This window comes from Falco punctatus (genome assembly GCF_963210335.1).
Source record: "Falco punctatus genome assembly, chromosome: 2".
Taxonomy (NCBI): Eukaryota; Metazoa; Chordata; class Aves; order Falconiformes; family Falconidae; genus Falco; species Falco punctatus.
In genome coordinates, this window is record NC_137581.1 from 114,061,061 (window position 1) to 114,075,171 (window position 14,111).

Below are 14,111 nucleotides of genomic sequence, written 5' to 3' on the forward strand. Positions count from 1 at the left end.
GCATCTTTGAGGGAATTGTTTTTGGTTTCAGCTTGAAAAAACAACATCCCTGTGGAGACACAGCTGCAGCTGTCTTAACATGGCTGGTCACCCAGAAACTTCTGAAGGAAAAAGGGGATGGTTTCATTCACTTCACAAAGAGGATGCTGCCTCACCCTCTGCTGGGAGTCCCGAAGCCATGGCAGTGGTACTAGGGAGGGCTTTCCGTGTGTGAGTCCAGATTCCCTCCAGCACACACATGCAGAACACAAGTGGCTCTCATAAGGAGGCTAAAAATCTGTGGCCTCTGGCCGCTAGCACCAACAAACCACTCCGCTCAACACACGCGTTTCACAGTATCCGCAGTCGCATCCAGCCCAGACCCCAGAACACAGATTATGTTTTAACTGACCTTTTCAACCTGAATCACCTCATCAGGATGCAAGGGGTTGTACAGAAGAGATTTTCTCTCTTTGGGTAGTCTGGATGCCACAATGTCAGTCCAGAAGCAAAGACAGTGCCTGCAACTGCCCGCTTGCTGGGTTTGCCCCTTCCAACGTGAAGATAAAACAGCAGGCGACAGCAAGCTTGTGCAAAGACCCAGCTAACGGATATGAACAGAAATACGCTGCCCTATCAGCCTCCCAGGGCTGCGGGGTTTCCAACATCCTTTTCACCAGAGCTGACATCTATGGCTCTTTCAGCTTGCCTTGGAGGTCACTCCCCAAAACGTGGCCCAGCGCCATTTACCCACATCCAGCCCGAGCCACTCATCTTCTCAGCCACAAGACAAATAACGTGCTCCAGCTCTGGCTCGACTTTCTCCTCTGCATCATCTGGGCTAACCGTTTGCCTTCCCACGCAGAACAGCTGGCTCCATCCGGGCTCACATGTTTCCTAAGGACCTTCTGGGGGCTGCACCAATTTTCCACTAACACTGCGCTTTGTTTATGCCCAGAGGTCTCCAGGTCAGCAAGCTGCTGGGGGTGGGAAGCTGGAGCCATTGCTCTACTGTACACAAGATACATTTGGCTCCTGTCTTTGGTTTGGCTGTGAACCCCGAGCAAGAGGCAAATGGAGCAGCAGAGCAAAACGACCTGGAGATGCTCCCCACCATGGCAGCGCCAGCTGCCGTCCCCTGACCGAGCAGATGAGAGAGCTTGCTGAATAATAAAATAGCTTACACAAACCCTGCCTCTGTTAGACATAAATGTAACTGTTGTGACTTACCACAAGGTTGAGATGGAGGGATGTGAAGAGGGAAGCAAGTGGGAGCAGCACCGGTGTCCCTTCTCTGAGGAGGTAGGCTGTCCTGAGGAGACCACACAGGGCAGGCAGCACGTCCGCTGGACATTGCTGCGTGCCTCATGCCGCTCCTGAACAGAAAGAATACATAAGAAAGGGGAAAAAAAGTGAAGAGCATGTGACCGATTTACAACTAACCTCAGTGAGAGACACCCAGCAGACCGAGGCCAGTAGGGGAAGAAAATGGGTTCAGTATCAAGGGGGCTGCTGGCACAACACTGCAGGGAGAAGCCAGTGGAGGCCAGCTTCTCAGTGGGATGTCTTTAAACGCATTTCACCCAAGGGTCTGCCACTGGTGTCACCCTCATGGCAAAAATCCCACTTAACACGAGGTGCTACCACCCTCAGGGCCTGGCTGTGCCTTCCCCAAGGGAGCCAAAGAGGCTTCCTCAAACACAGGGCTCCCTCCCACACACCGCACCCCTTTCAGGTGAGTTGGCATCTGCTCACCCCACACAACAACACGCCTCCCACCACATGTGGATGCATGTGGGGTCAGCACAGGCAGGGAAGAGGAGCAGAAGCGCTTGGTGCAGCTCCTTTTGCTGTACGTTGCCTTAGCGCTGGGACAGGACACCACCAGCATCCAGGTGTGCAAAGCCAGAAGCTGCACCAGGAGAATCTCCCAGAGCCAACACTTCTCAGTATCATCCTCACACCTCCTTACAGCCCCAGTCCCTCAGCCCGAAGTGACTCACGCAGAGCAGCAGGAAGGTGTGATTTAAGTGCAGAACACAGCTGGGAAAGCACCTGAAATCTGGCTGGAGCTAACACCCTTTCCCAGGGCTCAGGCCCTGTCTCTTTGCAGAGGCTGGCAGCCAGGGCCAGGGCCCCCACCCCTTGCAAAAGCCCCAGTAAGGCTGGTCCCTGGGAGCCCTAGATAAACCAGGCAGCAGCAAGGTGCAAGAAACCTTCCTAGGAATGGCCAGAGAGCAGTGCCCATACTCAGCATGGGGGTGAGGGGAGACCCTCATCACCTTCCCTTCCCTGACACTGCAGCACAGCACAGCCTGGCTGCCTGCTCCCATTCCAGCATCAGGAACCCCCTACCACAAGCTATACCCTCCCAAAGGTCACAAGCCTTTGCTGATGCCAGCAAGCCACCCCAAAACCCCTCCTGGCCACCCAAACATCCACGTCACTCACTGCTGCAACTCGTTGCACCCCAGCTTTCTGCTGCTCCCTCAGCTCCAGCGTGTGAGCAACCCCCCATCAAATGAACAGGGCAGCAGCACATCGCCCAGGGCCAAGGTGTGGGGGTGAGCCTGGGTGGGCTGGATGCAGCCGCCCGGCCTGTCCTGGCAAGAGCAGGCTGTTTGCAAGAGTGGCTATCGGGGGTTTTGCTATTGCAACAGTGACGGAAGAGATACCGCACCGCCCCGAGGAGAAGCCCAGTCCCTCTCCCCTACAGCACAGGGCATCCTGCTGGGGGAAAATTTTCCATCAGAAGTGCTGGGGTTTGTACCTTTAAAATGAGGTAGGGGGGATTCACTGAGCAAGCACAGATGGAGCCCAGAGCCCATTTTAACAAGCCACATGTCGCCCCAGGAAAAGGCCTTGGACGAATGGGATTTCAAGCGGCTCATCTGCAGCACCTTGCAGCTTCGTTGACAGCCTGAGCAAGCAGAAGAGACAGGCATCAGGGAAAACAGAGTCAGAAACAAGGGGGGAAAGAAAGACTAGAGGAGCAGAGACAGCCTAACAACAAAGGCTTGTCTGCTCCAGGGAAACGAAAGTAAGTGTGTGCATGTGTGTCTGTGCAAAGAAAATGAGTATATTTATACTTGAAGTTGTGTGGACTATGTGATAAAGGTGCCTGTGTATACACCGTCTGTAGTATGAGTTTGTTAGAGAGCAGTCAGCGTCTCTGTGCTTAAAAAGTGGAGCTGTACCGGTAGGTGTGAGCTGTCTGTGGGCTATCTGGGCACAGCTAGAGAGCGTGAAATGTTTATCGTGTGCCTGTGTTGACTAAGAGACGGGGGTGCTCACCTGAGGGAGCTGCAGGGAAGTGATGCAATTAGGGCATGAGTGTGTACAGCAAAGCCACACAGCAGAGCATGTAAAAAGCATTTGTTGGTAGAGATTTCATGCTTGAATCTGCAAGCACCCATGAGAAGTGAGGAAGAAACAGCGCGCGTTTGGGGGTGAAAAGAGTACATCTCTGCATACGTGAGAGAGGAAAAGACCATGGGATGCTCGTGCTTCGAGAAGGCAAGCATGGCAGGGATGCTGCGCTGTGACTGCATGTGTCAAAATTCACTCCGAACAAATGCCAGGAGCTTCTTAATCTGGCTGATACTGGTGTTGCACCCATCCACCCCTCAGTGCAGCGGGGCTACGTGCATTTCTCAAGCTTACACCTTCGATTTGGAGTCTGATGGGCAGGATCTCCAGCTCAGTGTTTTGTCAGCCTTGGGGAAAACCAGGCTTTTCAGGGAACGACATTCAACCAGTATTAGCACAAAGAGGGCCAGCACGTAGTGCTGCTTTTCAGCCCGGCACTGCTTTCAGCTTGCAATTCTTGCTCACTGAGATGGAGTGGATTTTCCTTCCTCCAGACCCCACTGCGGTTGGAATACAGGTGCTGTCTTACTGAAATCCGCATGTTTCAGGGAGCTTTGCAGAAAAAAATCAACACAGAGACCTCTGAATCGCTATGTGGTTACGATACACCCGCATGCACCCGTTTTGTAGCTGAGTGTGTTGTGGGGTGCAGGCAGAGGCATGTGTGTGGAGCTGGCGGGAGGGGATGTGGGGCGGAGAACTGGGGGCAGTGGGGGACCGGGGGTGGCTGGATGCTGCTGCTCCCACACCGAGCCGGGCTGCCTGCCCTCCTTTCATGCCACAAAGCAGCAAATTCCCAGGAAGATGAAAACGGCTTTCAGGGTTTGTGCAATGGAAAGCGGGGTGGAGGGCGGGGAAGGCGGAGAGTTTAAAAAAAACAAAACAAAACAAAACAAAACAAAACAAAACAAAAAAATCCCAAAAAAACAGTGAGAAAAAAGGAGAGAGAAAAAGAAAAGCAAGGCGAGGGAAGAGGCGCCCAGCCGTGCACAGGGTTGTTTCCAGGTGCCCTCTCCCGGCCGTGCTGGGGTTTCTCTTCGGAGCCGGCCGGGGCTGGGGCACGGCGCACCGGGGGGCTGCAGCGGGGTCCTGGCCCGGGAGCGGGGTACTGGGCAGGGGTGGGGGGGCTGCTGCCCCCAGGGCCCCGACGTGGGGGTTGTGGCTCCCTGCCGGCTGCCGCCTTTGGTACAGCGCCGTCACGTTGTGACATGGTCGGGGTGGGAAGGGACCTCTGGGCATCACCCAGCCCAAGCCCTGCCAAAGCAGGGGCACCCGGAGCGGGTTGCACAGAGTCACGTCCAGGTGGGTTCTGAATGTCTCCAGAGAAGGAGACCCCACAGCCTCCCTGGGCAGCCTGTGCCAGGGTCTGTCACCCTCAGGGTAAAGACGTTCTTCCTCATGTTCCTATTTTGGCAGCTTTCACCAAAACCAGACTTCTGTGAGCCCTGGTGAGGCCACAGCTGGAGCGCTGGGTCCACTGCTGGGCTCCCCAGGCCGAGAGAGACAGGGAACTGCTGGAGAGGAGCCAGCGGGGGCTACCGAGGTGATGAGGGGACGGGCCCGTCTCCCTTATGAGGAAAGGCTGGGGGAGCTGGGCCTGTTCAGCCTGGGGCAGAGAAGGCTGAGGGGGATCTTACCAATGTCCACAAACATCTCAAGGGCGAGTGTCAGGAGGCTGGGGCCAGGCTCTTCTCAGTGGTGCCCAGCGACGGGCAGAAACTGCAATACAGGGAGCTCCATCCAACCATGAGGGAAAACATCTTTACCCTGAGGGTGACAGACCCTGGCACAGGCTGCCCAGGGAGGCTGTGGGGTCTCCTTCTCTGGAGACATTCAAACCCCACCTGGACGTGACTCTGTGCAACCTGCTCCAGGTGCCCCTGCTTTGGCAGAAGGTGGGAGTGGATGATCTCCAGAGGTCCCTTCAACCCTGACCATGCTGTGATTCTGTGAAGTGTGTTTTGGGCTATTTTTTTTTTCTCCCTGACACACATATCGTCCCCATATGTGGAAAGGGAATCCTGCTAGGCCCTTCCTCCACACACTATCGGCTTGCACCACTGAGTTTCTGCAGTCACCATAGTTGACATCTTGAACTGGAATAGTTAACCAGGGGGCAAGGAGTGCCTCACACAGCAGAAGAGGATAAGAGAAATTAAGTTAGGGGTCCTTTAGAAACCAAACACTTAAACAGATGTAACCTGCAGATGGATGTGCTTACTGACAAAGGCTGGAAGGCTGGTAAGGAAGGGTGAAGTACAGCACGAATGGGGACCAACAGAGACACCTTCATAGCTGTATTTCCTTCATGACACCAGCCAAGATCACCTTTCATCACACACAAAAATAAGTGTTTCAGAGATAGAAAGATGAAGGGTTTCGACCTAAACCACAGGGAACCACAGAGAGAAGACAAGAGTACAAATTGCCCTGGGAGAGGTTTAACCTTAGAATCCCAGAATGGTTTGGGTTGGAAGGGACCTTAAGGATCATCTAGTTCCCACCCCCTGCCACAGGCAGGGTCACCTTCCACTGGACCAGGCTGCTCCAAGCCCCATCCAGCCTGGCCTTGAACCCTTCCAGGGATGGGGCAGCCACAGCCTCTATGGACAACCTGTGCCAGTGCCTCACGAACCTCACAGTAAAAACTTTCTTCCTAATATCTAATCTAAACCTACCCTCCTTCAGCTTAAAATCATTGCCCCTTGTCCTATCACTATGTGCCCTTGTAAAAAGCCCCTTTCCAGCTTTCTTGTAAGCCCCTTCAGGTACTGGAAGGCCGCTCTAAGGTCTCAGTGGAGCCTTCTCTTCTTCAGGCTTGTATCTTGGTATAAGAAACAATTTTTTACAGTGAGAATAATCAGTCACTGGAACAACCTCCTCAGGGATGTGGTGGAATCCCCATTGCTGGAGGTTTTCAAGACACAACTGGACAGGGTGTCAGATAATTTCATTGAGGTTCCCTTTCCCATGAAAGGTTGGACCAGAGGATCTTTGAGGTCCCTTCCAACCTGGGCTGTTGTGCAGTTCTATTTAAGATACAGTTAAGAAATCCCTGCATCTAAAAACAAAACCACACCAATGTTTCTTATCTGGGAGACTGCTTTTGGTTCCCTGTTTTACCCTGCACAGGCTGCAGTTTGTGTTCCTGTTCCTCCACCAGAATTAGCAGCGTCAGATTTTCCAGCACTCTCTCTGCTGTGTGAGGAACGAGGGGGCACCGGCGGGACAAAGCCATCGGAGGCTGGGAAAGACATAAGATGAGCTGCAAGGCCCTACTCCCACCTCTGCCCTTCCGTTGCCACTCAGCCTTGAACACAGCCCAAATGCTGAGTCTTTGGTTTTTGTCTTCTGGAAGACAAGTCATCTCAAATGTACCCTCTGGGAAAATTTGGGGCAGCTGACGGGGAGGTTTGCCGCCTGTTGTGTAAGTGGCAGAACATGTCTGAGCAGCTGCAAGAGGAACCAAAACTTGAACCTGATTGGCATGGAGATCACAAACAGAAAGTAGCGACTAATGTGTTCTGAATTTATGAATAACAGAAATCAAGTGTTTCAGAGAAGTCTCTAGCCCATTCAGATCTCCTTAGGTGCAAAGCACGATCTAAATTAAATTAACCATTATTCTGTTTGTGCACTGGGCTGATCTCTTTTTACAGGCACAAAATACACTCTGCTGGGGGAGGTACGTGAGGGCCAGCTGAGTTCAGGAGTTTGGATGAGCTCCCTTTAAGCCTAGCCTGTGATACACAAGCCCTGTAAAAGCTGTGTACTGAGCCTTTAATGGCAACAGCTTTTCCGCTGCCTATTCTAGGGAAAAGCCTTATGGCCAATAATACTCCCAGGTCTATTAGCTGGGAGGTAAATTAGCGCAAGGGAGGAGTAAAAGGCACGGGATGAAGGGCACAGAGCCATAATGGGGCTGTGCTCGTGTTGTCCCACTAGATGACAGCACCAACGTGGGTCTGGGCACCCTGCACACACCAGCCCCGAGCAGGCTGCAGACAGAGCACCTGCTGCCTCTGCTTCTTGGCCCTGGAGACAGCTGATAGAGCAGCTGAACACAGCACTTGGGCCAAATCCTGCAGAGCAGGGCTTTGTGCAGGAGCTGCTAGGTAGTCCTGTGCTGTAAACTGCCTTCCCTGCCTAGAGGTGTGTGCCAGGAGCTGGCTAATGGGGGCTGCGCTTAATTAAAGCATCCACAAACTGTTGTCATCATTGCCCGGCCAGCCCCAGAATTCCCCTTCTCCTCCAGCGAGACCCAGCAGCCATCAGTTCCCTGACCAAGCTATCCCTTGGGCAGGGGTCCAGCTTTGTGTCCCCTCCTCCAGCCACGATGTTCACCACCTAAGGCAGAGACTTGAGCTGAGGACCACCGGAAAGGGCCAGCTCTGGGTGTAAAACAGGCATAGCACAAAATCCCTTCATGCAGCTAGGTCTCCTCAGGGAACACCTTCAGTGGCACGTTTTAGGTAGGGCATCCATCCTGGCCCCCTCTGGGTTGTACCTGACTGAAGGCTGGCCCCGAAGTGGCACTAGCTAGATGTCCAGCTTCCAAAGCTGCCAGGAGACCCATGGCAGACCCATGGCCTGGGCTCCTGGCTGGGAGCCACGCCACTTGGAGACAACCTTCTGCTTCCAAGGCGCGACTACCCCGTGAGACCATCCAACTTGCTCTTCACACACCGGCGTGACACTTTGAGCTGGGAGAAGGTGTGGAGCAGCCAGGTCCTGTGGGAGAGATGAGCCAAGCGTGTCAGGTCCCGGCAGCTGTGCCCATCGCCAGGCTCAGCCCTGCTCGGTGCCTGCGGTGCAGTCTGCAGCGCTGGGCTAAGCCTCAGCTGTCAGAGGGGTGTCATCTGTACCATTTCTTTCATCCCAGCTTCCTACAGCAGTGTTTTTTTAGAGGGTGGAGCATCTTCTTTTTATACCTTGGAAAAAAAGAGCTTTTGCTTCCCTTCTGATCAATCTAAACCAGTCTGCTGTACTATATCTTATTAGGGCTTCAGAAGCACATGTCCTTCAAAACTTGAGGAGAGGGAGAGGACCAACAGTTCTCACTGTTTAACACGTGTCCATGTGTTGAGACAGCTGCTCTGGTGCCTCACCAGTAGTGGGGCAGTTTTTCATCTCTAGATAAGACATCACGCCTGCATTTGCCTCAGGTGCTCTGTCACAGATGTTCTCTAGCATGGATGCTTTGAGAGAAAGGAGATTCACAGCTACTTCTTCTACAGTTGCCATCTTGAAATGCTTCTCCTCAGATGGCCTCTAAGCTTGGCACCATCTGTGGCCCTTCAGAGCAGCAATTTGGTGGTTTTCCTAAAGCTGACCCCGTTTTTCTGATGTGACCTTCTCAACATCAACAGAGGGGTCTGCTGCAGGTAGTGTTTGATATTAGGGACGTACATATCCATCCTCTTTTCCCTAGAACCTATGCCAGGTAAGCCATCCCTGTGGTACAGGGATGCCAAGGAAGAGAGGTGGGATGGGCAAGGATGAGCCTGATAAGACAGCGTGCTTTGGCAGCAATAGCCAGGGACATATTTGCTGTTCTCAGCAGCATGGGACTAGGCAGCCCATGTGCAGCCTGAATTTCTAGGCAAGGCTTTATTTCTGATAAAGATAAAAGGTGGGGACACCATTTGTTTCCACCATTTTCCTTATTAAACAGACCTTCCTTTGGAAAGCTTTGGATTCCCAGCAACATCTCCAACACTCAGTATTTAATTTCCACCACAGAGCCTAAAGGGTCCTCCAAATCACTTGCTGTGCAGACATGCTTCCTTCCCATCAGTGCTTTTTAAAACACTTATGTTACTCGCTTCCTCTTTTGCAGTGGCTAGCTTTTGGCTAAGCTTGTCTGTTTTTAAATGGCTAAAAGAAAAATAGAAACTATAGAAATTGTAAGCTCAGCGAAAGGGTGTTGGAGGTTTTGCTGGTTGGGTTTTGGGTTTGAGATACAGGCACTTCCCCTGCAATAGGAACAACATCCTCATTCTGCCCTTCACTCACAGTGGCCCTGGCTATTGAAATCACACTGAAGCCAACTAAAATTGAAGTTTTGGCCCCCACAGTGACCGGAGTGCCTGCAGCATGCAGGCCTTGCAGTCGCCCCAGCATCGTGTACAGCTGCTCATACTGCCCAGTGCTGTACAGCCATTCTCGGAGACACAGCTCCCTCAGGTGGTGCCTTCAACACCTGTAAAACCTCCAGGAAAGTAGAAATGGAATAAAACAGTGATGCCAGCGTAAACCGATAGACAAGTACTCCCTTCTCAGACAAGAGGAGAAATCAGGACCCCGTCTCCTCGGCAGGGATATGAACAGGAGCATCCCAAGCCTACAGCCCACCCTTGGTCCCCCAGCTCTGCCATCTGCCAAATGCTCAGGGCAGGGAGACCCACCGAGGGGCAGGACATGCCATCGGCATGAGATGAGAGGTCAGGAGCAAGAGCAGAGCAGGGCAGGCCCCCAGACCCCTAGCACAGAGCTCCTTCCCAGGGCTGAGCTTCTGCCCAGCAGGACCCCCCAATGAACCTGCCAGCAAACACAGGGGGCTCCGGGGCACCCAGCCACACGGGGAAGGGACTGGAGCCCGCTTTGGGAAGAGCCCATCGTGGAAGCCAGGTGCTCGCATGTTTTGTGGAAGAAAAGCTGGAGACCAGGGCTAGCCTTGCGTAAGAACTGGTTGGCAAACAAGCACCCCTTTATTTCACTCCCATTCTTCATGGGAAAGCTCACCTTGCCTTTGACAGAGGAAGAGGGGGTTGTCTGACTTCGACTGCTAACAGCAGCGGTCCCAGACCGTCCCAGCAGGCGTTACATTTCAGTGTGAGGCTCCTCAAGGGCTCGTTGTCCTAACGCACCGACCTTACCACCTGCCCCCACTTCACTGGTGTTCAGCCAGAGAGCGGTAAGCGCGTGTAAATGCGGTTTGGGGGTGCCTGCCGGCAGGTTTGTTTCAGAGCTGTTCCTCTCCAGCCATGCACATCCCTACTGGCACCCCCTCGCTCACCTGCCCCACAGCACCCAGCAGGGCTGGACATGAAAGCAAGTACTTGTGGGGGAGAGCAGGCAGCAGCCCCACACGCTTGCCTGCTGTTATGTAGGCAGAGAAAGCGCAGGGGAAATGCAAGCAACGAGCACTACTATGCAGATAACGTCTCTGTTGTGGGATCACCTCTTCCTGTTATCTCAAAAACTGCATTTCAGAGGCATCAAAGGCAGAAACTGTCTAACGATATCACCCAAAACAAAGGCATGCAAGGCACCGGCACTGTATTGAGGTTGGTGCTGCTGGCAGCCAGGTGGGCAGGGTTGAACATCACCTTAGTCATTCGCCTGCCTTAGCCTTTGCCCTCTCCTTCCCTCTGCGCGTACTTCGACCAAAGCAGAAACTTACACGGAGTTGTAAGGGTTACACAGGGAGGGAGAGCAGTGCCTGCTGGCACAACAGGCTCTGGGGGCTCACTGCCCGCCCAGTGAGACTCAGAAAACTGGGAGTCAGCGTCAGCTCTGCATCTCCCATGGCAGGAGGCAGCAAAGAGGTGTACCCTTCTTCAGTCCTTTTCGAGCCAGGGATCGTTCCCGATGACAGGGGGCAAAGGCTGACAACAGCAAAGCAACCTGGAGCAGGCATGATGAAGAGAAGCCATGCTCCACTGGGGTGCCTTGGAAGTCCCCTCTCGTCCCTCTCGGCGGGCTGACACGTGCATAGGTGGAGTGCCGAGGTGGTGTTCAAAGGGGAAGAATAAACCACCCAGAGTGGGCATTCTGTAGGAAAGGCAAGCTAGAAGAGAAAGTAGCGCTGCAGCAGTGCTCCCCAGGGAGGTGTCACAGGAGGTGACAACAAGGCAGTTGGTCCTGGGATTGAAAAAGGAGGGGGAAGCAGGAGGCCCAGCAAGGCATGCAACACTTACCCCCTGCCCAAAGGTAAATCACAGCTCAGATGAGAGCTCTGCACTGAAGGAGAAGCCCCACGCCAGGACTGTGAGCACGAGGGACTCGAATCCTGCTTCCTGGTTGTCCACCTCATCTTCTCAAGCCGCCATTTCTGTGCCGGCTCATCCCTCTCCACCTGCCCTGTTGTCCAGTGTGCTACATGCATGGACCCTGGCTTATTCCCTGGGCTAGCTCAGCTTATCCCTGCCCTCCTCCTCTTCCCCAAATCCCAGCTGGGAAGCCCTGGGCTGTGCCTGGCAGATGTCCATACTGATCCTGACGGGAGGTAGCCCCTCACGTGCGTGCTATTCTCTCCCCACAGCTGCCCTTTGCACCTTCCCAGTTCCAGCAGGTCAGGGGGAACAGCAGCTGTGTCATGGTGCTCTGCCATGGGCTTTGGGCCCCTGCTGTTCTGGGGGGGGAGGGGCACTCCCCCTTGCCAAGGAGGAGAAATTCTGGTGAGGGGGCTGCAGGTTTGCACCCTCACCAGCTTGGGGTTGTTTGCCTTGGCCCTGCCAGGAGAACCCACAAAGGGTGAGAAATTTTGCTCAGTTCCTCACTTTCACTGCCACCCTCCCCTCCCAAGGGGACCGGGGAGGCCATCAGGGTCTAAACTCTTTCCTGGTCTTTCAGGACAGACATGTCAGGGGTGGTTCCCTTCTCGCCAGAAGGTGCTTAGAGCCCAGCTATGGAAAATCAGCCCCAGCTGCACTGGGACAGCAACCTCACCCTCTGCCTGCAGAGCTGCAGCTCTGCCCCGCTCCCAGCAGCAGAGCAGAGGGGACACCCAGTCTGGGGCGAGCAGAGCAGAGGGGACACCCAGTCTGGGGCGAGCACCAGAGGCTGCTCTGCAAGGGCCAAGGCTGAAGCTGCACCGCTGTGGGAGGGAAGCGCTCCCAGAGCCTCTGCCAGCCCATGGCTCAAGGCAGCAGCAGGGCTGCAAGGACGGGAACAGTACCTGTGTAAACTCCCACCTACCGGGAGGGAAGGAGGACTTCGTTGGGGTAGAGGGTGAGAGGGAGGTTGGATTTGGCATCCCTCCCCTGAGATGAGGGTGGGAGAGGAGGCCAGGAGGCCACGCTGTTGGCACAGGGCCTCTTGCTGTGCTCCCATTCAATTAACTTTTATCTTTCTTCCCACAGCATGAGATAGGATTGCCCAGCAGGGCTATTTCACAAGCCTGATACCTACTAGAATCTGATCTTATCCAAAAGTTTGAGGCCAGACCTCTTACCTTATCAGTCACAGCACATGAACAAGCCCCTCGGTCCCTCTGGACCCCAGGTGACCCTCAGTCAGTTTGGGAAGCAGAAGGTGACAGCCACACCAGCCTGCTGGCTGCACAGCTGGCACCTGCAAGCAGCGCTGGTGGAGCGCCTTGCCCACCCAGCTGGCTCTGCTCCTGCCTGATGCCCGTAGCACATCCCACAGAGGGCTGCAGTTTGAAAGACAAGCCCAGCACTTCCATCGTAAGGCTTCAGCGTGGCTGGGGAGACGATGCCCTGCCTCACAGCGTGGGGAAGGGAGCTGGCAGGCAGCACAGCCACAGCTAGGGTTTATCTCCACATCAGAGCCTGAAGATTTGTTGCAGAATAAGGACAAAATTGGTGTCTTTTCCCCATAGTATCATTTTTGCACACGTCCTGAGAAAGACATTTGAACTAGTCATGGTTTCCTACTTGACCTTTTACAGGCTCAGAGTTTTATTTTAGAAATGGAATTATCTAGCTGGTTCCAGCACCGCCTGTGCCAGAAGGAAGAAAACCTCCCTCTGGACTGGCTAATACCCAGCTGAGATACAAGAGGGTCTTGTCTGCTTTACTAGAAAGGCCAAGTTTAGGCAGCAAGTGCTGCTGATGTCACGTGGATTTAGACTGGGGCGGAAGATTTATGTCTATACAACCAACCATTGCTCTCTTGGGTCCTACTCAGCCTGCACAACTGGCCAGCGCTGCAGGACCACAGCACGACCACAGACCTACTCGGATCACCGGGCTGCACTTTCCTCCCATCCCTTCAGCGCTGGCTCCGCAGCACATCACCGAGCAGAACTGATCCCTGCTAACACCCGGGCAGCATAAACTGCATCTCTCCAACCAGGGGAGGACAAGGCAGCATCCTTACAAAGCACAGCTCAGCGCATCAGCCCTCTCGTCTCATTTCCTTTAAGAAGAATGAGGAAAAACACTTCATCTTGTATGACTCATTCGTAGATGTGTCGAAGAAAGAAGAACCACGAAAGGTTGCAGCCAGTATCACCAGGGCCAAGCACTTCCTGTTATTTCTTAGGTCTTGCTGTCAGCTCATTTTCCAGAGCTGAAACATCCCCTACAGGATAAAAACCCGACATTTGATTGCTCCATGACACACATTCTGAAAAATCACTGACTTTTCAAGTAGGGACCAAATAGAACTCGGGACTGTAGAAGTATCGTACATTGCAACACATCAGGAACAAACACGAGACCGCAAAAACAATGGTGATTAATAAATGGAAGGCACCAATTAAAAATAAGTATAGCCCTGAAGAGACTCCCATTGCACAGGGTACTCTGTGCTTGTAATATTTTTTTGTCTGCCTGACAGAGCTCTATGTTGTGGTGCAATTTCCCCCAGCAGGCTAAGTTCAGTTCTTTTTACTTAGTTTTGAGCCTCTTAGCATGTAAGAGAGAAACATTTGGGTGAAAAGAGTCTTAGTAACCCAGAGAAGACCTCGGTGAGTTTGCTGAGGCTGGGAGTGCTTCTCTCAGCCCACAGTTACAGCAGCCAGCTGGAGGGCAGTACTCGAACAGGCGCCTCCACACTTGACTTGTGCCTAC

General features: G+C 53.5%; 1 protein-coding gene across 4 annotated transcripts in view; it reads right to left on the reverse strand.

Moving 5' to 3' along the window:
* Nucleotides 1-12,077, reverse strand: part of PTGFRN (prostaglandin F2 receptor inhibitor) — a 117,819-nt gene extending 105,742 nt beyond the window's left edge. Inside the window, exons 1-2 of one of the 4 annotated variants that reach the window (XM_080374538.1) lie at nt 11,271-12,077; nt 1,210-1,355 (exon numbers count right to left, since the gene is read on the reverse strand). In XM_080374538.1, coding sequence (XP_080230664.1) covers nt 1,210-1,355; nt 11,271-11,458 — 334 coding nt within the window. In that variant the 5' untranslated portion in view covers nt 11,459-12,077. Of the gene's footprint in view, nt 1-1,209; nt 4,460-10,092 lie in introns of those variants that run through there. The other 3 variants (XM_080374533.1, XM_080374534.1, XM_080374536.1) reach the window with 3 other exon arrangements.
* Between the last annotated feature and the right edge of the window lie 2,034 nt (nt 12,078-14,111).